We start from the raw sequence: 23,549 nt of genomic DNA on the forward strand, positions 1-23,549 counted from the left end.
TTTTTGTAGAAAAAAAGTGACGTTCACTAGCTATAGGCATTTTGCTACGATTTCATTCTTTATTCTTTCATTTCTATTCCTAAGGTCGTTGTGGAGAATAGGTAGATAAAAAGAGAGAAATGTATTAATCCCAAAGGTTTTTTTTTTTTTCCAAAGAAGTCTATCATAGAGACATTGGGTACACAGTGGGGATTCACTGTACTGGTTTGTGAAGTGAATAATTCTTTTTTATTTTATACTATTCCTTACTAAATTGATGTTAGATGGATGGATGATTCATTTTTAACACCTAACCTTGTTTTATTGGTAATAACCAATGTATGCGGTTCTACTTGTCTTAAGGCTGCAATAGTAAAAACTATTATGGTGTAATGATGAATTGTTTATTACTGCATCACTGACTGATCACAGTTGCAGGGTTTTCTGACAATCAGCATGGATGTGCCACAAAAACATAAAAGATTATGTACACACAAGTCTTTATTAATAAAATGCTTTCATGGACACCAGGGTGCCAATATCGAGGCTTCAGATTCGACCTATTAAGCCTCCGGTAATGAGCTAATGAGGTGAATTGTGGGCCAACTGAGGTAAACTCTATGAACACTGAACTCTAGCCCTTCCCGACTGAAGCATGACACCCTGGTCTATACAAATACAAAGGAAAGCAAAACAAAAAAGCTCTAACTGATTGATGAAACACTTTAGCTCAAACTATAGTACAGAACAGCTTTGTTGCATCCCAGTCTAAACTCACAATGATGATCAGTGTCGTGTTCTTGCTGCACTTTGGCTAGTGAAAAAAATTTCCATCAAGCTTTTTAAAGAAGAATAAAACTGTAAGCTGTGCAGCACTCTGGGAATACTTGTAAAGAGGTAATCAACATTTTGGATTTCCATCCATACTAACGTCTATGCACAAGTGAAATGACCAGAAAATAAAAGCATTGCCGTATCTGTATGGATACATCGTGGAATGCAATAAAGGCTCATGATACAGATTATAAGTAGGCCACTGGTAGAATAAACAGACATAAAAGGTCCGTATACATTTACAAGAGGAAGCACCCAGGTTCACAAGGAACAATAATATGTACTGACAAATTCTAAAGACAGCCTCTGTCAGCATGAGTGACACTGGAGCAGTTTTATTTCAAACCAGGTCTGCGGTGGAGTCGGCGGACATTTATTTCAGTAACCTGCAGCACACGGCATCTTGACATTGCTCTGCTGATCTCAAGACACATCTTTAAATGAGGAAGAAAGAGCAAAATTAGCAAAATAAAAATTTAAGTGAAAATGTAAGTGGGCTTTGGATTATTTAAGATAGTTACTTACAGCTGGCAGGCTGTTCCTCAAATCGCCGCATTAACTGATCATGTGTAAACTTCACAAAGGTGTCATATTGTTCTGCATGAGAAACACACCAACATTAATAGTTTGATCAAATACATGATTAAATTTAATTGAATTCACCCCACTGCCTCATGGTATGAACATAAGTGACAGTCCTGCTTTATTTTCAGCACAAATTACGACCAGCATCACTACTTATTAAAGTCAATGTAGTTTGAATTAAATTTCACTGGATGCTGTTTGCCAATTCTGGTATAAATGTTTGTTTTGTGCATAGCTTTTCTGCTAAAGTTAGTTCATATTTAGTGCAAATCAGCATTTTTTCCTTAAGTCTATGCAAATATATTTAACAAAAATATGCTGTCAATTAACATCAGAGACATTGTTCAATTACATGCTAACAAACATATTAGCACAAATGTAACAAATTTTGTACATTTTAAGTTTAAAAGGTTTGCCTCTATGATCAATCAGGGGAATATTGCATGCTCCAGTACTTCATTTAACCAATCTTTATACAAACTACTTAACACAAACCTGCCAACTTGGACGTCATGATCTCCTCATATTCTTCTCTGACTTTATCCTCACGCTCCTTCAAAAGGCGTTCACATAGCATGCCAACTTGTTTAAAAGTAAACAGTGGCTGTTCTCTCCTTGTGGGTGAAACAGCTCCAGAGGATGTCTCTGTAAAATAAGGTGTTTGGTGGTGAGCAAATCAGCAAATCTGTTCACACTATGCTACATTGTAGAGATCAGTCATAGTATTCTCAAATCACTTGTGGTAAATATGTCATAAGGCTTATTGTACATTGTTATTTTATTCAGCCAAGCTGTTTACACAATTTTGTGATTAAAAATTAAAATATATATAAATTTTTTTTTTCTTCATTCAGTGTGGCAATACAAGTTAATCAATTTTGTCCCCCTCTTCTCTACATTTTATTTATATATAGGCACCTTCCGAGTCACCCAAGATCACCTTCCAAAATTCAAACAAGTTCAAAATAAATTCAGAAATCGAATAGTAAATTACATTAAAACAATGTTAAAATAAATGACAGTGTCATCACCTAAAACACTTAGATCACATGGTGATATAAATCTTTTTTAATGGATGTGGTGCCATGATCAAAGCCTACTTCTATCCCAAGTATCTTCTGAAACTTTATTAATGTAGCAAGTTTTGATATACAATTGATCATGACAATGCCAGTTTGTCGCGCGTGATGTCGTTTGGTGACTAAGCATTTTCTGAATGTGTTTAAACTAATTTCCCTTTAAAACGATTCCAGACCTAAATCCAATTGAGAATCGGTGGCAGGACTATTCAATCTGACTGAGCTCGAGCCATTTTGCAAAGAAAAATTTTACTCTCTTGATGTGCAAAGCTGGTAGAGACATAAGAATTGCAGCTGCCACAAAAGATTTGAAGCTGTAATTTCAGCGAAAGGTGGTTCTACAAAAGTATTGATTCAGGGGGGCTGAATATAAATGCACACTGCACTTTTCACATAGTTATTTGTAAGAAACTTTTATCTCATTTACGTTTGGTTGTCACATGACACAATGTGCAAAGGTTTAAGGGTATAAAGTCTTTTTAAACTTTTGCAAGGCACTGTAGCTACACTAGCTTTTAAAACTGCACTCTTAAAATAATTTTCAATAAAGAGAGGGGGGGGGGGAGGGTGTCAGAAAATGCAGTAATAGTGGGGACACGCACAACAAAGCCGGGTGTGAAAGTGGTAACACATCACCTGATTGCTCAGCTCACCTTGGAAACTGGACCCAGTCAGGAGAGAGGCATGTGGCTGGGGCATGAAAGATGAGCACGCCTCAGCCTGGTGAAAGCTGCCATCCAAGTGTTTCCGCTTCTGTATGCGCTTGTATTCTTGCTTTATATTATGAAGGATTTGCTCTGTTAAAAAAAAGAAAAAAGAAAAGAAGGACTGGGTTAATAAAACATGTACATAAAATATACATTACAAAAAAATGAAGCGTTTAAGCGCCCTGTGTTGTCCTAGAGGAGCCATTTTCTACACCGACTATAACGTCACGCCGCCTGTTCGCCCTGGTATTTAACTAAATGTCATTTCTTCCAAAAAATAAACTTCAAGGTGACTTTTAGCGTTATAAAACCACAAAGTAGAAGGCATAGAAGCATTAGCAGTGAAAGGCAGACCTGTGGTGAGTGTGACTGAGAGCTGGCTGAAAGGACTCGGCTCATGACGCAGGTAATTTCTCGGCGCTGATGCCTGCGATACCGGGGCGCATCGCCTTCTTTTCGACGAGCCGGGACTCAGTAAAGGGTCGAAATCCATCGTCCTCTTCAAAGTAGCTCCACACGCCATGGTTCTTATTCTGAGAAACGATTAAATCTTAAAAACCAAAAAGAACTCAGGAATAAAGGTCGCCTGGCCGCTGGGCTCGTGGAAAAAACACTCGAGCTTCTGCTGCTTAGCAAATCTGTAGCTAGCGTGCTAACTTCCCGCTAGCAATGCTAGGCGTTTTAAAAGGCGTTTCCTAGTTAAATTACTTAATGTATATAAAACAGTTTTTCGATAAATATCAAGAAAACGTATGAAAATTCTTCTGATTCTTGTTACTTCTATCTTTCTTCTGGTCATCGGTTTTCGTTACAAAGGAATGGCGTTTTCTTTCTTTTTCTATAACGCTAACTTCTCTGCTTGTTTATCTTTCACCACCATTTTTTACTAACATGTCGTTAATTATTGGTTGTTTTTCTTCTTCGACTGTATTTGCTGACCGAGGGGCAGCTAAACTAAAAGGAGTTTACTGCCACCTTGTGGTAAATGTTCTTCTTTGGTCTTTTTTTTTTTTTTTTACAACACCAGAGTGTAGGTGGTGACCACGTTCCATCATTGGGTATATTCCTAACCTAACTAATATGGTTGCAAATATTGAAGATATTATATAGAATTTTTTTTTTTTATTTATCACTTGACACCAATATACATGTTACACAAGGAGAACAGATTACACCTCAAAAAGATGCCCAAATGCACAAGGTTGCCCTGGGACAACGAAAAGACATTTTATTAAGTTACCAGTGATTATTGTGACAAACTGCACAAGCCTCTGGAGATCTCTGGCAGGTCTAGACTCTAGCAATGTTATGTGGCAGTAAAATAAAGTCAGCTGATAACCTGAATGTATTGAATGACCAAACAATTTAACCTGAATGTATTGAATGACCAAACTATTGATCAAACAAAGCACAGTAAGTAGAAGTGCAAAACATGCCAAATTCAAAGACCAAATTACATGTACATAATTGAATACACCTGTTTATTGATAAAAACAACATTGTCACAACAATGGAGTTTTTCTTCCCTAATGGCACACTCATGTGAAAGAGTGTTTCTGAGAGCATGAGGAATCATTTACACACATGAACTGGCCAGAACACTGTGTACAATAATCAAAGCTAAAGTTGATTGAATGACATCTTACTGTGCACTATTTATTTTTTTTGTGATGCATTGTTTAATAATCATACATATTAACATTCATATCTTCCACATCTAGGGTACCACTGGGTGCAATGAATAGTTGAGGTAATGAACGATCATCTGTTGGCTGATGATCCTCCTCATGTCTGTGTTTTACATAAGTGAAAGAAGGAAACAGCTGGTGAAGTATTAAGTCAGTCAGCAAGGGAAAATTACACCAGAGCAGTAAGTTTGTAGTTAAACATTAATGAAAAACAAAATAAAATGTATTTAAAATATTTATTTATTGAATGAAAGCATTTCTTTCAAAGTAATTTACATTGGGATATAATTTCTGATGGGATCCATAAGATACATCCTCAACCCATGAGACAAAACAGACACTAGGACAAAAGGTACTGCTAATGTAAATAAATTGACATATCCTTTATATGACTACAATTAACAACATGAAGTGTTTAACATTTTTTCTTTACATATAGTAAAACAAAACAGCACTAAAAACAGAAATCAGTGTTGTCTTTTGTCTCTCTGTAACATTGTATTTAAGGTAAATTAAATGTGAGAATTAGGAACTGTAAATTCTAACACATGAATCCAGCTTGGAAAATTTTTCTTTTGTAAACATAGCACAAATTTGGTGGTGGCAGTTTGGAAAAAATAGATGCTGTTCACCAAGTATAAATAGATTGCAGACATTCTAATAAAACGGTTTTGTAATACACTCGAGTGTTTATTACAGGTGTTTGGACAGAACTGGGAATATGGGGTATTCATGTTCAAAAAAAGGGACACAGTAATGGTGTAGATTATGACAGATCTTCTTAATTATGGTAGGAATGGTGTACTCTAATGTGATCCTGATGCATTCTACATTAATTCTTTCATCCACACACCAAATAAAGGTAGTTTGAGCCTATATAAATGGACATAGCGCACCCTGAATATACATGCAAATCAAGTGGTACAAAATAACAGCATTTGCGGTGGGGGTCAAAAAGGTATACGACTTATAAAGATGAATTGATTTAAATGTGAAGAAATGATCTGTCCTTGATCAAACAAAGCACAGTAAGTAGAAGTGCAAAACATGCCAAATTCAAAGACCAAATTACATGTACATAATTGAATACACCTGTTTATTGATAAAAAATGTTTTTTTTAATTGTCAGAATTGATTGGACATTGACTGATTTTTACCCTGAAAGTTTTAAATCTTAGCATTGTTTGTGGATTTCCAGCAACTCTAAACGCTATTGAACACTACAACCTCTCTCTTATGATAGACAATTAATTTCATTGAGGTAATATGTTGCGTCAAAATCTCTTTAAAAAATCTCTTTAAATATTTCAATTTGCTTTTACATCAAAATCCTAATTAAAATTTGCAAGATTGCAATCATTATTTAGAAAACATTTAAAAAAAAATAAAAATCTTCCCATTGCATATAATCTCCAAGTTTACATGTGTATACACCTAATTTGTGGAAAACTACCTATTTCAATAAAAATAGAATTTCTCATTTCCTTCACTCTAAATCAAACACTAATTTTAATCTATGTCATCCTGTTACTTCATTTGGGATAACAGTATTCTATATTATCAATTGTTTCAATTTTACAACAATTGTTTGGACAGAACACACAAGATAGGTTGGCATTGATCAGAGTTATGTATTAGCAAAGCAAATGCATTCAGCAGCCAGTGGTGACAGTTAAGTACACATGCTAAAATGTTTGACAAATTATGATTCATTTATCTTACATGCACTAGGGGTCCAAAACCATCCATCAAGTTCGATGCACGATAGCTGAATTCAGTAGCATTCATACAGTGAACGAAACCTGAACAAACTGAAATGTGACGATATTGAACTGATGTCTATATAGTGATTTTCTTTAGAGTGATGCATTGTTAATGTTTGTAATTCTTGATTGATTTTTTGCCCTCGCTCTAATCGTAAGCAAAAAAAAAGAAAGAAAAAAAAGATTTGTGCTTTAAAAATTTAAAATAGTTTTGTGGTAAAATATAGTTCTTAGTTCAACAGGCTGCAATCGCTTGCAGCACACAACTGATTTTTCAGGCTTGGCAAAAACAAAAAGAAACCATAAAACACTGGTAACTATATCAGCTGGAAAAATGCAGCTTCTTTGGTACATTATCATTTGTCGAAGGATCTAGACTAAAAAACTATTCTATTTTTGATAGAATCCAAAAAATTATGAGTGACACCTCTTTGGCTGGTAGTTATAATATTTTGCTGAAAGTATTGTATTAAAAACTGTTTTGAAGTAAAATAAAACCTTAGTGACACACATGGGATATGGAACTTATAAATTATTTTATAATACTTCTGTATGCAATCAATATATATACACACACATAAAAATCTAAACTTTTCTTTGGCTGTGACCTTAACTACGATGCACATAACTGCTATGCAAGGTGTGCAATGATTAAGCAGAACACATTACTTCATTCATATTTGTGACGGACTGCATACATAAATGCAAACTCAGAGAGTGCAGAGCCATATAGCTTCAGTTATCCTTCATTTTGAATAAATGTTAAGATTTAAAAATGACAAATGTCATCATCCTACAATACATAAAAGAATCCTTCATTTTCACCCTCAAGCTTGCACACTTTTAACGCTTTACTTCAACTCAATAAACCTTCAACGATCAACCAAGATAGGCATTAAGGGAAAAAAGGAACCATAAAAAAAGTAATCAATATTGTTAAATATATAACAATAAAGATGTAGCATTAGTGTCATTTGCTCATTGTAGTAAAATAAAAGTGCTGAGATTCATTAGTAGCAAATTGTATACTGTAAAACTCCACAGTGAAATATCTGATTAATACTGATTAATGAGAATGTATATGCTGATTTGCAGCATCCTTCCTACCTGCCCTAGCTCCTTCTCATCCTTCACTAATACTGAGAAAAAAAGTGCTCATGGAGTGCAAGTAAGGCGACTGCAGACCGACTCAGTCTCCCTTCAGCACACTGCCCTTTCACACTCTGCAAAATCCTGTGGGGCCTCATGATCTGTTCCAGTTATAACAACAACATTGTCCAGGCGTGTGGCAACATCGCCAACAATGTGAGCTTATATAAGTCTGGAGTTTTTATGAAACTGTATTAGAACATTGTAAATGAAGGTGTATTGGGAAACTGTGTGCACCATCATCATGCGTTGCTGTCGCAGCAGGCTTAGAACCGTAGGGACGTCCAGCATCTACAACAACAGAGATTAATGGGTTAAATGTCCAGCTCAATTTTCCTTTACACCACGATAACATTCCTTTAAAGGCAATAGCAAGCATCAGAAGTCAACTACAGATTAAACTAGACATAAGGGCCTTTCTGCACTTCTGCCAGAATAAACAATGTGCGCATATACCTCATTATGTTGTAGGCAGGCGACCATGATCTCAGTGAGAATGACCACACCAGTGCGCCCCACCCCTGCACTGCAGTGCACAAGCACAGGCGGGTTTGTGTTCTTTGGATCACTGGTGCTGTTGGTGTGCCGCCTCACAGACTGAATCTCCTCCAAATATGCTAGGACAGAGTTTTAGAAGAGTGTTTACTGAGCCAGTTACACCCGAGTCAAAATCCATTATAGACAAATAAATCTGGTCTTTTTACTATTCTAAACAATTATAATGTTAAGCCATTCACTGAGCACCATTAATCTTCACCACCAAGATCTACAAAACTTTTTCCTAGTATGTAAAAACTACAAAATCAACACATATGCTGAAAACATTAAAACAAAAATGAATTAGGTTTAAATGACATCACGTTTTATGAACCTAGGATCACTGTTTGTCACATTTGTGGCTCAGCCATTTGCGTCTTGCTTAACTTACTCAGAAACCCTTTAAAATCTTCGGGACAGCTGTGGTCGGGCCAGTCTGTGTACTGGAGATGCCAGACAGTTCGTTCCTGGCCTGTCATTAGGTGTTTAATCTTTAGGCCTGTGGTAGCGTAGCAACCAGAGTCTGTGCGAAAACGTGTGGTGATCTTAAAGCGCCCGTATGTACCAGTGTTGTGCCGGGAACCTAGACGAGGCCAGTAACGGTAACTCTTTTCCCGCCCTCCTTCCTGCAGATGTAACAATAAAATTACAGAAAACCTGCTCAAGAAAGACTATTTTTTCCTGTATTTATTTGGACTATGCAAACAAGTCAAAAAGCACAAACCTCTTCAGCAGTAACCATGGCAATGATGCTAACCCCTTGTTCCCAAACCATCTGCCAGAAGTCTTGACATGTGTTAGTTAGGGGACCCTGAGCTGCAATATAATTCCACTCCTGTCCCCCTATTGTAAGCTGGCAAAGACATGAAAATAACACAATGCAAACAGGTACGTCTGATAAAGAGCACCTTAATAAAGCACTTTAATGAAGTATGTGGCTGACTGTACATCTGAAACCTAAAACCTCCATTACAGGTATGACAATTACAAGAGCAACGCAGGGCAGCTCTCAGTGTTTTGCTATCAGACAAGTTCTTAGTGTATAGGTGTGAATCACATACTTTGACATGCGAGGCATTGATGTATCCTGTGTTGTTCTCTTTAGTGGGCACAAGCTCTACACGTGTGTCATCGTAGGGCAGGACATCATGAAAGCGGTTTCGCTCTGCATTCTCAGGCAGCTCCGCAATGCTGCACTTACTGTTAGGCCATTTCTTTGGCATCTGCTCATATTCTGTAAACACCAGGCCCTGCTCCAACTTTTGCTCCAGTAGCTTACACTTTAAAAAAAGCACATGCATTCAGACATAACTATGAAATCAGGACTGGGTCAATTTCTCACAAAACTAGATTGTCTAGGTCAGTTTCTCATAAAAGGAAAGTTCATTTATATTAAATGTCTATTGTTATAACATGAGAAGCGGTATAGAGAATAAGTCAGTGAGAGAGTGAGTAGATCAAAGTTTTATACAGTAAAGAAACTACTGGTACAAGCCTATGTAATATACTCTATTCACAGAAACACACAAATGATACTTCAATTCAATACAGAGATGCAGTCATACCCGGTCGTCGTTAGCGGCTTTCTCATGTTCGTCTTTGCCCTCATCAGGTATGGGTGTTTGGGAAAGCGTCAAGCCATTTAGAGACGGAATCTTAATCGATTCCGCCTTCTTTATTTCTGATCGAACGCTTTTCTTCATGCCCTGTTGTGAAGATAATGGTGAGATTCAGAGCCTACTACTATAGAGGCAATACAGCAGACACACTCTCTCAGGACTCCCAGAAATGCAGCCAGCCAGGCTCACTAACCCGCTCTACCACATTCTTCTCAGGTACGGAATTTCCAATCCGTCCCCTCCTATAGCCAAAAATATCCTGATACTCTGCATTGAGACTAATTGCAAAAGCATGGGATTGTCTTAAAAAAAAAAAAAAAAAAGTGTCCAGCCATGATGGAAACACAAAATCTGGGCAGCATAGTGATTCCTTTCTAGAAACCCATGTTATAAACGAATTTACATCACAGTTTGTAATAAAGATGGTAAGAAGTATAAAAGTGGTTAATATTATTTTAATCTTTAAACAATTATAATCATACCTGTATTGGAAATATATACTAAAAACAGACTTATTATTAAATTGAAGACTTAAATTATTAAATTAGGATTTAAACTGAGAACTGTCTCTCAGCATTCTACTTTAAAATATTAGTCGAATGCCTTTATTTAAATCTTACACAATGTGCAACAAACTTTGCTTCTGCACATAATTATTTATCTACTCTATGTTTTTGTGATGCATTCTAAACATGTGCATCTGCATTCTGACTAAAGTATTAAGGAATCTCTGTCATGTTCAGTGTAAATACTAGATAATGAATTATGGAGACCAATCAATTTACTCTATTCTGATTTATTATTTATTGTTTTGAATCTTAAAAATAAAAAAAAAATTATTCTGAGCAGAACTCACAGGTGGTGGAAGGCCATCAATGTTTCTTCGTGCAGACGGCACATCTGAGACAGGTCTTTTTTTGAGCATCTCTCTTTTAGGCTTCCATCGCCACTGGTTGGTCAGATCGCCCTCTGAAACTGAAGGCATTAAGCCATCTGTCTCACTAAATGGGTATAGAGATCCTGTCTCGTCCTGCTCACGGATACGAGGCTGGGGTTGAAAACCAAGTGGGTTGGGGATGACTTGATCCAAACTGGGGCTAAAAGGATAGGCGGGCAAAGACTTCTCCATTAGAGGTATTTCCAGAACATTGATATGTTCCTTGGGAGCTTCCACTGCATCCTGAGACTGGGGTGTGTGTCTGCCGCTGTCATCCTCAAACTCCTCTTCCTCTCCACTACTGTGGACCAGCATGGTGGCGTCAGACAGAGATTTCTTGTGGCCGTACTGCACGTCCTCTTTCAGAATCATGTCCTCAGCCTCAGTTCTCTCCTGGAAGACATCAAGCTCAGAGGTAGAAGCAGAGGACGGGGGAGCAACAGGTGGAGTGAGCTTGGACGGTGTCTCGGTAACAGTCCTCTCCTTCAGCCTCATTGTTTCCAGGCCATACGTCAGGCCAGCAAGTTCAATAGAGTTGCGTTTGTGTGGGTAAGGTCGTCGTGTGACGGTGGGGATGAGCGGCTCACTCATTTCTTGTAGGGAGTGCGCTACAGGCAGACTATCTTCCTGGAAAGTCTGCACTGAGTGGTGTACACGGCGCGTGATAAGGTCAGGGCTGCTGCTGCTCGCATGAAGATGGCGCGACAGGTCTGGCGTGCTGTTGGCTGGCCGTGGGCGGCTGTAGGGGTATGGTGGAGGTGGTCGGTAAACCTGAGCCCCCATGATGTTGGGCGCCGGGTAAGCATGGGCCTGCGCCAGCTGCACATCAGTGAGCTCAGGCACGCTGACAGCACCCACTACTGGCCTCCTCTCGCCTGGGTATGGGTAAGGTGATGGGCTGTGAAAGCTGTAGTGGAGGGGATACTGAGCTGCTGTTCCTCTGTGCTCACGTATCTCAGGCTGGCTGTATACAAGTGGATCTGGTCGGCTGTAGGCGTACGAGTTACCAATGTTAAGGTTTCTCATAGAGTGGCTGTGACGCTCAGGCATGGCTGCCATAGCGTTGTGGTTTTTCTGGCGCATGACGCTCTCGTAGTCAGGTGTTGCACGGTATGAGGGTGGGATCAGGACGCTGTGGCGTTGAGAGGGCACGTAGTCAGGCCGTGTGATGTCACTGCCAGTGATGCTCGGATTTGAGGACATGGGTGACGGCTGCATGTAGTGTTGTGGGTTAGTAAGGGAGCTGGTGCTGTGGGCACTGTAAACACTGCCATTCCGGATTCGTCCATTGTACTCATGTGGTGAGCGGTCTAGACTGGTCTGAGAGTGGTAGTAGTAACCGTTGTGATTGTTCATGTAAAGATTGTCTGTGGGAGTGAGAAAAGGGGCATAGTCTGGCATAAGATACTCATATACATACAGCAATAACAGACATGTGGAAAGGTTTTGTTTTACCTTGAGAAGATTTGTAAGGTTCCCGGTAATGGCTATTGTAGTTTAGCTGAGATGGTGGCATCATGTATGTCTGAGGCTTGGGCTTAAGCAAGACAAAAGGTTACATTCAGGTGATAAGATCACTATATGTTCCAAAAGAGATCATGTGGCTATAATGCAACAAGCCATTCTTTTCCATAGGAACATCCAGAAAAGCAAATGCTGTAGCAACAATTATAAAGCTTTCTAAATAGGAACTAATTTAGGTTATGCATACCATTGAAATTCTTGTGGAGGAGCGGCGTCTAACTGGGTTCACTGGCGTTGGTTCAGCTTGGCTGTCAAAACATAAAACAAAGTGAAATAAACCAGACAGCAGGCCATCAACTGTAATCCTCTTTGGCAGATGAGGGAATGGCAGCAATGGCTGGATCATTTTTAGAAATGCAGTGCATATTGTGTAGTGTGAAGCCTTGGAATAGACTAATTGACAGTACCAATCAAAAGTGTGGACACACCTTTATATTCTTGATTTTTCTTTATTTTTATTATTTTCCACATTGTATATTTATACTGAAAACATTAAAATTATGACAGAACAAAAAATATAATTATGTAATTAAGTATATAATCAAAAAACCCAAAAAACCATCTCGAAAAAGTAAGATCAGGTGATTGTGTAGACCAGACCAACATTCCATCACTCGCCTTTTTATATAACCCTAAAGGTGTGTTTGAGGGACATTGTCCTGTTGGGAAAACAATCGATAATTCCACTAAGTGCAAACATGATGGGATGGGATGGTATGTCTCTGCAAAATGCTTGCCTTGATGGTTAAATGTGTCATTAATTTTGACTAAGTCACCAACAGTGTCACCATCAAAGCACCCCAACACCATCACACCTCCGGGGAACTGTCTGTTCACCCTCTCTACGTTTAAAAGGAGCATAGTGGTTAGAACCAAAAATCTGAAATTTGGACTATTACACCAAATGACTGTTTTCCACTGATCTATTGCCTGTTGCTTGTGTTTCTTGGCCCAAGTATGTCTCTTTTGCTAATTTTGGTGACAGCACTTATGGATACATGCAAAAGTATTTTTCGGGCTGTCTGACCTTCATGTTCTTAAAGTAATAATGGACTGTCCTTTCTCTTTACCTAAATGAGTATTTCTTGCCATAATTTGCTTTGTAAAGTAATACAAAACAGAACAAAACATTATACTAATTATAATATAATATTGCTTTGTATTATCTCTGTATCCAGCTCACTTTGCACAAGACAACTGCTGGTCTTAAGAAAGGGGTGGTCAGATTAGGAAGGAAGAAAAAGGCACAAATTATTTCTGGACAAGGCACACCAGCAAACTAAAAACTATTCCAGGTGACTACTTCATGAATCTGATGAGAGAATGCCAAGAATGTCCCAAGCTTTTATGTAGTAAACCTTTTTTGTTTACTACATAATTCTACACATGTTCTTTTATAGTTTGGATGTGTTCCGAGGAAGAAGGTGTGTTCAAACTTTTGGCTGGTAGCGTACATCAAAAGAGCTTCCTTTTTAAGATATGAAAAAGAGAGTGGCTTTCATCTTGGAAGTTCAATTGCACACAATTATACACAACATTCTAGTATAGTCATTATGCAACTATTTCAAGAGTTTCTTGTTACGAAGTGATAAAAGTCCAACTCTGCTGTGAATAGCTGATTTTAAAACAGTTTGTCTATATTAAAACATGCAGCAGGGATTTCCAGAATCACACATACAACGCATTGGCAATGCACCATCTACATTTTCTGTGGAAAGGAAAAGGAAATATTTGGGCAGAAAGCAAAATAGTGACAGCTGAAACAGTCTTGCTCACCCCTTGTTAGAAGGCAGAGAGGGACGAGAGAGCATTGGAAAGCGTGGAAATGATAGCGTGAGAATGGACTTCTGGGAGCTTTCAGAAGGTGGAGCATCAGATTCCTCTCTGGAGATAGGAAAGTGATAAGGATGAAGCAATAAGGAGCAAGACAAGTTCACACCAACTAGCTACAGAGATAGCCTGGAATACACACTTACAGAGTACTTGTGTTGATCTTATAAAATCTGTGCCGTGCCAGGCACATTCTGCACACATATTTTGAAGTCTCCATGTCCTCCTGAAAAAAATGTACAAAGATAGTAAGGAATCATAAGGATCTATGGCTATTTTCTATGGTGATGTACTTAGAAGAAAACAGAGTACTATGTGTTTTAGATACTAGTTACACCCAGCGTTTTATGTGCATGCAAAAATTTGATATGTGTGGAGTCACACCTCTCTATTAATATACATAGGCATGAGCACAAAGCTTAAACTATATAACTGTTGGCTATTCTGAGTACAGAGCATCTGAAAATGCCTGGGTAATTAGTAGAAGCACCATTGACTTTACAGAACTTACAGTCTGAAACTGAATGGTGTCTTCTTTGTTGGCCAGCTCCAGGGCAAAAAAAGACTTGTTATGAGTCATGTTGTTAATGTCATTCCATCTAAACAAAAAGAAAAAGAAAAAAAAGGAAAAATTAAGCCATGCAAAACCCTTTTTAATAAATGCACAAGATCCAGCTATAGAAACATACACTTAAATACAAGGTCAAAAATACAGACACCTGCCCATCACACCCATATGTGGGCTGTCCCCAAGCTGTTGCCACAAAAGGTGGAAGTACTCAGTTATGCAAAATGTTTTTGTATGCTGAAGTATTAAAATTCCACTTCACTGTAACAAACAGACCAAGCCTAACCTGTTTTAGCATGGCATTGCCCCTGTGCTCTTAACGAGGTTCATTAAGTCATGATTTGCCAATGTTGGTGTGAAAGAAATCAAATGGTCTATACAAAGCCCCAATTTGGAATGCTGACTGCAGGCCAGAGCTTTGAATCCAACATCAGTGTCTATTCTCACTAGTGCGCTTGTGGCTAAATGGGGAACAATTGCCCACAGCCACTCCATAACTTAGTGGAAAGCTTTTTCAGAATGGACAAGATTGCTGTTAAAGGAAAGAAAATTCTAAATCTATAATGGGATATTCAGCATGTATATGACTGTGATGGTCAAGTGCCTACATACGATTGGCCATATAGTATAATCAATCTGCATCATACAATCAGCCATAACATTATGACCACCCTCCTAATATTGAGTAGGTGGAGCCCTGACTCATCGAGGCATGGGCTCTACTAGTTCTATGAAGGTTGATCTTTTAAAGAGAATTTTGAGGCCAAGTAAATACCTCAAACAATTGTTGTGTTCAACATTCCTTGAACCATTTTTGTGGGATGGCGCATTATCCTGCTGAAAAAGCCCACTGCCATCAGGGAATACATTTCCATGAAGGGGTGTACTTCACTTACTCATCTTCTATTTGGAAACACCAATTAGCCTAACCTGCATATCTTTGGACTGTGGGAGGAAACTGGAGTACCCGGAGGAAACCCACCAAGCACGGGGAGAACATGCAAGCTCCATGCACACAGAGACGGGAATCGAGCCTGGCAGGGAATCGAACCCGGACCCTGGAGGTGCAAGGCGACAGTGCTAACCACTATAAGGGGTGTTATTGGTCAGCAGAAATATTTGGGAAGATGGTTCATGTCAAAGTAGCGTCTGCATGAATACCAGGATCCAGATTTCCCCAGCAGAACATTGCATCACACTGCCTCTGCCAGGTTACATTCTTCCCATAATGCATACTGGTGCCATTTCTTCCCTAGATAAACAACACATCCCAGCAATTCACATGATGTAAAAAAAAAAAAACAAAAAAAAACATTCTCAGAAAACATGACGCTTACATGCCCACTGTAGGCGCTTCTGGTAATGGACATGTATTAGCATGGGCACCCTAACCACTCTACAGTTGCGCAGCCCCATATGTAACAAATTTTGATGCACTGTGTTCTGACACCTTTTGTTTTAATTCAGAACCAGCATTCTTCTTCTTTTTTTTTTTTTTAACAATTTGAGATACATTAGCCGTTCTATTAGATTGGATTACACGGCCCAGCCTTCATCCCCACGTGCATCACTACGCCCATAAATCTGTTGCCAATTCACCAGTTTTTCTGCCTTGGACCACTGCAGACCAGGAACATCCCACAAGAACTGCAGGTTAGGGGCTCTGAATTATTCTTCTAACCATGACAATTTGTTTGTTGTCAAAGTTTCTCAAATCCTTACACTTGCCCTATTTTTTCTGCTTCTAATACATCAACTTCAGGGACAACATGTTAATTTGTTGCCTAATATATCCCACCCACTTGCATATGCTTTGTAATAAGAAAATCAAAATGTTATACAATTCACCTTTAGTGGTCATAATGGCATGCCTAATCTGTGCATATGTGCACATTTAAGGAGTACATGATGGCACATGTCCATTTTCTATGGATAATATTCAATCGGAATCAACTTCAAAAATACACACCGGAATAAAAGAGGTGCTCTGCCATTTTTGTGTTTAACAAAAATTCCATCCAGACAGGATCCAATGAGGATATCTGTACCCTGGCTGTCCTGTGTGGTATTAAATGCAGCAATGTTATAAAGCCACACACATATGAACACAAAACACACACAGACGCACACACACACGAGTGTGTGTGTGTGTGTGATAATATATTTTATGCAAATTTAAGTTGAAATTTAAAAAGTTTAACTTTCTTAGGCTTTTGTAACAACTTGCAATCCAATGGATTACCTTCGCATGAAAACTTTCTTGACCATAGCCCTCCATCTTCTCCACTTCTTGTATGTACAACAATTCTGCTTCTGGTACTGGCATACCTCTTTCGTTTGCAATTGAAAGTGGGGTGGCAAAAAACAAACAAACAAACAAACAAACAAAAAATTCAAACAAACTGCTGGTGCTTACTCACCCATAATATATTTGAAAGCTACCCATTCTCATACATGCATAATGAAAAGATGCTATCATAACCTATTACAATTATACAGTTATAGATTACTTCACAGATTATTTGCTGCAACACAGGATAATTTTTAGAACATGCACAGTTTTTTTACTAAAGCCCTTGACAAATTTCAGTGGATTCACATTTTTATCTGCTTGCCTATAAATCAAAGTCTTAAAATGCAACAGATGTTTCTGTACAGCCATTTACCAAAAGAAAAAAGTAAGCCACCATAAAGCACCCTAGATGTTCAACTGAACATTCCCTAGGAATGTTCAATATCCAAAATTACAAAAATACATAAGTAAAAAATATAAACAGATAAGATTGTTATGATGTTCTCACCGGTAACTTTGATAAAGCAGAGCAACTTTTTGAGTGGCTTCTTCAACAACCCTCTCATCTTGAATCCATTCCTATAGAAAAAAGCAAAATCAAGTCAGTGTGTACCTGACTAGTAGATAGCAATAATGTGAAAGGGAAGTAAAACTCACCATGGGCAAAAGAACAAATTTTTGAAGGAAATCCTGCGAATCATAGCGGCTGAAGTCTCCAAAATCAGCTAAAACAAAGAAAAATATAAGCCCTTTATTTTAACTCAGTTTAATATTCCATTTAAAAGAGTTACGCCAAATTATACCAGTTGGTTACAAGCAAACGCTACACATACCCACTTTCTCATATATGGTCTTGATACAAAACCTTAAGCATTAGTTTTGGAACAAAGTCTTCTTTGTGTTATGTACACATAAATAAAATAAATAAATATTTAAATATTATTATATAATATATTATATATTAAATATTTTATTATTATATAAATAAATATTTATATAAATATAAGGTTAAACTGTTTTAACCTTTGTAACCATAGTAGCCCATAATTAACAGCAAGTCCGGCCATTCTGTTAGGACTGTACCCAAGCTACGCTGACAATTATTAGCATAGCTACAAGGTTCCACGCACAGCACTGCTCATATGCAAAAATAGCCTGTGTTATACACTTGATCTACCTGACCCAAATCAAACTAAAGACTTTGGCTGTGCAATTATTAGCCAGTGTATGAGAGCGTAAGAGTGGCATTCTTTCTCTGTGTGAGATGCACATGGGGAAGCAGTTTAGATCTGGCTGCAACTGTTAGTGATGTCAGTTCGACTGCTATGTTAACTCTAAGCCAGTAACTTGTGCTGCCATCTACATTTTTGCCAGTAGAGTTTAAGATTCTTCCTCATGGCAAAAACTAAGGCCAGAAATCTTAAGCCCTACAAGCTCAGCTAGCTTAGTGTGGTATTGCACTTTGAGTAACTTAATTAGAAGTACCAAAAGAGACAAGGGCAAAGTTAAAATACAGTTTATGCAATGGCATAAATAAATATGGAATTTAAATTCAATCAATAAATTAATGCGAAAGCATAATCCTGAGAAACATACTGTTACAATACCTTGTACAGCCAGGCCGGCTAACCGGATGGCTTGCTCAATTGAGCAAGGAATCCTACCCTCTAGAACGTCCTTCTTCAGCTGAAGGTAATACTGGTATCTGTTGGAGAGCATTTGGACATCGGAACAAGTAACATCACCAACAGTTATTTAAATTTTGTTTTTCCATCATTATAACACCCCTAATGAAGAGCTATGTCAGTTAAGACATCATTACATGAATCAATACAGATCAAGTATCTTTGTCACCTGGTTATCTCTTGTTGTAGCTGGGAAACAGTCGGCACATAAAATATGACTCCGAAGTAAACAGTGGGTTCCTGTCCATACTTGTCAAGCTGTTTCTTCAGAGGCTTTTCTAAATCAATCCATCGCTGCTGGTTTTGTTTGTTGAAGTACCAGAGACTAAAATACATTATCTGTAGAATGAACAGAATGTCAGTAAACTGTCCAGGTTAAAGGAACCTACTGGCTTTTTTTCTTGTCAGTGCAAAGAAAAAGATTTAAAACTAAGACCAACTTCCACATAACGAGCCTTCATGACGACTATGGAAAAAAAAATTAATGAATCATACCAATTCATGAACTTTATGAACTGAACACCTGCTGTATGTCTGTTCATAGTCACAATGTGGTCACTGAAGAATCCCAGCCATGACTATGTGGCTGGCATGTTGTCTATCCACACATCTCGACATCCTTCACTTAAAAAACCCAGCTACATTCTCAAGGACACTTCGCCACAGAAGGTGGTGTGTGCGATTTAGTGTTTAGCCGATGTAACAATTCGAAGCAACTACATGCATGGAGTTCAAAAACACAAACTTTCTTTGTGGATGTATTTTGGTCAAACAAAATGAGTCCATACCTTTTTTAATATGACCAAGAGCCTTAATTGTGTGCTATATAGGAGTGATAACTGAACAGGCCCCGAAGAACTTAAAGGCATTTTTATGTGACTTTAGTAAGAAAAAAATGTTTCGGTCAGTAACACGAACATATTGATGCCTATACACCTAACACCAGCTACATACAAAGTGTAGTGAATATAATGCAATGATTTCAGACTGGGATTGCTTAGACTATATTATTAAGCAAGAGCAGCTAATGATTTGAGTAGAATAATGCTCATATGCATTTAATCACTAATCATTCTTTAGCTTTATAATAACAATAGTAATAATATATTTTTTTTATTAATGTTATTTAATTGTATATATTAGCTCAACACAAACCTCTCGTAATTCAAGTCTCTGAGCAACTGCTTCCAAACATTCCTGGCCCGTGCTCTCCACAGAAAGTGTAAACTCAACAAATTCGCCATTAAGCAGCTGTATGCGCGTGACCAGGCAGCTCTTGCTGGAGACAGTATATCTTCGTGTCCTCTTAAGTTTTAATCCAAATGGTAGGGGCATGTTTCACCAGTAACACAGACCTTTCGGAGGCCAGAATGATTTCCAAAGCTTTAACTTTACAACTAAGCCATTGGTAAACAAGAAAATGTGCCTGGCTCCAGACCGCAGTCACACAGCTCCCTGGGGGGAAAAGTGAAATCAGACAACAATAAATCAGGAAGCTTTCTTATGACTTGTAATCATTCAGAGAAGAATTTAAAAGAAAAAAAAATACATATATATACACACCCATAAACTATCAGCCAAAACATTGTATTAGTGCCAAAAAAGTCTCACCTAAGTGAATTTTCAGATAAGCTCATACAACAGATAAAAAGATTTAATTGCCATTCAGATGAAAATTAGCCAATTTAGATTTTCACAAAAGAAATAAATCGGACGCTTCTAGAAGCTTACACAAATTTTTGTATACTCAGAAACATGAATAAGTTGCATTTTAAATTATTGTTTTTTTGAAGCAAGACAGTATAGCGCTGAATATAAAATCATCTCTCTGAAACGGCTGGAGTTAGTAACTAGAAATCTTTTAAGGAAAGCAAGGTCACTTCCCTGCTTCATAAATTTCAGAAGTAGCTTTTTTGGCACACACAGTTTCTGTATTATACTGTATGTATAACATGAAAAATATAGATTATAAATTAACCATAACTTAATGGAGCTCTACTCTAACCAAGCAAATATATGCTTCAGTTTATGCAAACAAGTTTCAGCAGGTTACATGAGAATCACAAACTATTTTAACACTACTGAAAAAAATCTTACCTTAGAAAAAATTATTGCTCCAGAATACACTGATTTTATCATGTAAACATAACACAAAATTGAAGAGAAACTAAAAACAAACTCAAGTTGAAAAACTCATTTTTACAAAACCAGTTAACCAAAAATGAAAACAGAGGACCTTTAAATGTAGACAGAAAACAGTAGCACATGTTGACTCTTAACATTAACACTGATCCGTGCTGAATAATGAATTGTGAGTAAGTCTATAGTGCTGTACATACCCTGATGTTCTGCCGTGATTGTTATGATGTGACAGCAGCACCACAAGGGCACTGAAAGCTTAATCAAAACTAATAAACAATACAGTGATACTCGTGTGTGTGTGTGGTGTGGTCGGTTAGGTGTTAACCGATTATGCAGATTGAAACAATGTCAGGAACTGACAGGGAGGTATGAGATATGATGCATGACATACTTTTAACTAATAAGGTTCCCTCCCAAAAACAAACTCTACGTGGAATACTTAGCGACATGCCATGTATTTGCCCCAACAAAAACAAACCCTGGTGAGCAGATCAGCAGGTTGCTGGCTGGAGCTGACGGCATGGCTGCTGCAGGAGCAACAAGTGGGCGCAGAAACAATTCCCGACTAACACACTCGGGAAGTTCAGACCCTGCTTTAGCTCTTAGCGCGTTTTACGATAATCTAGTCGCTGAAACTAAAACGTCATGCGCTTAGAAATAGGATTAACTTGAGCTCGAGCGAATATCCACGCTAGCATAGCATAATGGCTGGTTAAAGTAACGTTACTGCGTTTGCGTTAAGGCTGGCTAACGCTAACTAGCAATTCCATTTGGCACTTACCTTAGGAATAGACTGGCCTTGAGTGGCATTTAACTCACACGGGTCGCTTCTGTAGACTGAGCACGCCTGGCATTAAGACCTGAAAACTGAGTACATTTCTCCTGAAGTTTGGGTAGACTCACTGGTCACACTGGAAGCTGCTCCCATACTTCACTTCCGGTTACCTAACTCACACATACACACATGTACACACACATTTGGAAGGTCCATCCATGTGCCCATCCGCGGGACTATTTCGACACTTTCAGGAGGACAATTTAAACTCAGTACTTGCATAACACATAACTAATGTACACGTGTAGCACTTACACGCACAGTAACAGTCATAACAAAGGCAGACATGACGTGATTTAAAGGCAGACGACCGAATAAGGGAATAAAGCAGCGCTATGATACACACACAGGAATGAGGTGTGTTACATCAGACAGCTGGACAGCCCTGCAGAGGGAATGTCAGGAATGAAGCAGCTGCCTCCCACTTTATTCTTTATCGAAACGGGTTACATTACTACACACACAGCTAAACAACATCTACAGTCTATTTACACTTTTGTTCCCTCCTCCTGTTTTACCCGGATCTCATCTAGGTAGTAAAACGTCACAGACATAGACAAAAGTATTTGGCCAAGCCTGCAATGACGTTGTGTCCAAATACATAGATGGTACAATATGGAGTTGGTACTTCTTTTGAAACTATATCAGCTTCCACTCTTCTGGGAAGGCTGTCTACAAAGATTGTGGAGTGGTTCTGTGGAAATTTGTGCCCATTCATTCTGTAGGGAATTTATAAAGTCAGGCACTGATGTTGGACAAGAAGGCCTGGCTTGGTGCTCAATGGGGTTGAGGTCAGGGCTCTTCCACACGGAACTCATCAAATCATGTCTTCATAGTCCTTGCTTTGTGCATGGGGCACAGTCATGTTGAAAGGTTATCGCTAAACTGTTGCAACAAAGTTGGAACCATAGCATTGACCAAGATGTTTTGGCATTTCAAAGTATTAAGATACCCTTACGGTGCCTATCACTGGGGATAAGGGGTCTGATTGAAACATCTAAATTCAATAATTAACAGGTTTGGTCAAAGACTTTTGTCTATTTAGTGTATCTTTACATATAAATGTATAAAAACTTTATTTATGGTTATTTATTTATATAGTTGTTTTCATATCTAAAATAAGGTGGCACTGTGGCTTTGCACCTCCAGGGTCCAGGTTTGATTTCTGCGTGCATGGAGTAGTCTGGTTTCCTTCCACAGATATGCAGATTTGTGAATATGTGCCCTGTGATGGATTGGCACCCTGACCAGGGTGTACCCTGCCTTGTGCCCTAAGTTTCCTGGGATAGGCTCAAGTCCACAGGTCCAGTTTTTTTTTTTAATGAGCAGTTACTTCAGAATTCAGCATGATATATTGTCATGTCCACTTGCCATCATCAGCACTGTCCGGAATGTATTCACTTGAAGATGCATTTAGCTCATGTTTCATGTTAAAGAGTCACAATAAATGTATAATCCGTTTAATGTCTGAATGTTTAAACCATCATTTTTCCTTTTTGTTTTAAACACTTTGTACAACTCCCCCCAAAATAAACACATTAAAATATAAAAAAATAAAGATTTTTTTTATATTTTAATATGGCATTTTCCCAACAACATTTAAAACATTTCATGGCAACAGAGATGATAATATAAGAGAAAGAAAAAATACAAAGCCAACAGTAACAGATTTAGCAAAGATAAACCATAAAGTGGCACCAGACACTATTCAGATAGTACAGCAGTTTGAAATATTTGTGTCCTTGATGCATTTAGCATACACTTGCATAAATTTGCAGAATCTGCAGCAATACTT

The 23,549-nt window shown here is 38.1% G+C and overlaps 2 protein-coding genes across 3 annotated transcripts; both read right to left on the reverse strand.

Moving 5' to 3' along the window:
• Positions 1–462: 462 nt before the first annotated feature.
• On the reverse strand, positions 463–4,070 carry LOC128535681 (akirin-2-like). The gene is made up of 5 exons (XM_053509733.1): positions 3,539–4,070; positions 3,131–3,274; positions 1,894–2,043; positions 1,339–1,410; positions 463–1,247 (listed from the first exon to the last, which is right to left on the reverse strand). The coding sequence occupies exons 1-5, from the start codon at positions 3,705–3,707 to the stop codon at positions 1,237–1,239; spliced, it is 546 nt and encodes a 181-aa protein (XP_053365708.1). The 5' UTR covers positions 3,708–4,070; the 3' UTR covers positions 463–1,236.
• Positions 4,071–5,094: 1,024 nt separating this feature from the next.
• Positions 5,095–22,104, reverse strand: ptpn21 (protein tyrosine phosphatase non-receptor type 21). 2 transcript variants are annotated; one of them, XM_053509693.1, is made up of 20 exons: positions 21,701–22,104; positions 19,933–20,232; positions 18,947–19,116; positions 18,700–18,797; positions 17,750–17,817; positions 17,601–17,671; positions 17,042–17,129; positions 16,769–16,857; positions 14,743–14,830; positions 14,378–14,457; positions 14,178–14,285; positions 12,589–12,649; positions 12,333–12,414; positions 10,797–12,244; positions 9,887–10,027; positions 9,383–9,601; positions 9,046–9,174; positions 8,713–8,947; positions 8,241–8,401; positions 5,095–8,075 (listed from the first exon to the last, which is right to left on the reverse strand). In XM_053509693.1, the coding sequence occupies exons 2-20, from the start codon at positions 20,110–20,112 to the stop codon at positions 7,947–7,949; spliced, it is 3,645 nt and encodes a 1,214-aa protein (XP_053365668.1). In that variant the 5' UTR covers positions 20,113–20,232; positions 21,701–22,104; the 3' UTR covers positions 5,095–7,946. The 2 variants fall into 2 exon arrangements, with proteins under 2 accessions (XP_053365668.1, XP_053365669.1); XM_053509694.1 differs by lacking the exon at positions 14,178–14,285 and having other exon boundaries at positions 21,701–22,101.
• Between the last annotated feature and the right edge of the window lie 1,445 nt (positions 22,105–23,549).

The sequence above is a fragment of the Clarias gariepinus genome, chromosome 13 (assembly GCF_024256425.1).
Source record: "Clarias gariepinus isolate MV-2021 ecotype Netherlands chromosome 13, CGAR_prim_01v2, whole genome shotgun sequence".
In the NCBI taxonomy this organism is placed as follows: Eukaryota; Metazoa; Chordata; class Actinopteri; order Siluriformes; family Clariidae; genus Clarias; species Clarias gariepinus.

Excerpts from the sequence above, each read along its gene's own strand:
- ptpn21 (XM_053509693.1), bottom strand. The coding sequence starts at position 20,112 with ATGCCCCTACCATTTGGATTAAAACTTAAGAGGACACGAAGATATACT. Across the intron at positions 19,117-19,932 it reads AGAGACTTGAATTACGAGAG|ATAATGTATTTTAGTCTCTG; the intron begins GTTTGTGTTGAG and ends TTCATTCTACAG. Across the intron at positions 12,650-14,177 it reads TCTCTGCCTTCTAACAAGGG|CCAAGCTGAACCAACGCCAG; the intron begins GTGAGCAAGACT and ends ATGTTTTGACAG.
- LOC128535681 (XM_053509733.1), bottom strand. The coding sequence starts at position 3,707 with ATGGCGTGTGGAGCTACTTTGAAGAGGACGATGGATTTCGACCCTTTA. Across the intron at positions 3,275-3,538 it reads CTCAGTCACACTCACCACAG|AGCAAATCCTTCATAATATA; the intron begins GTCTGCCTTTCA and ends TTTTTTTAACAG. Across the intron at positions 1,411-1,893 it reads CATGACGTCCAAGTTGGCAG|AACAATATGACACCTTTGTG; the intron begins GTTTGTGTTAAG and ends TTTCTCATGCAG.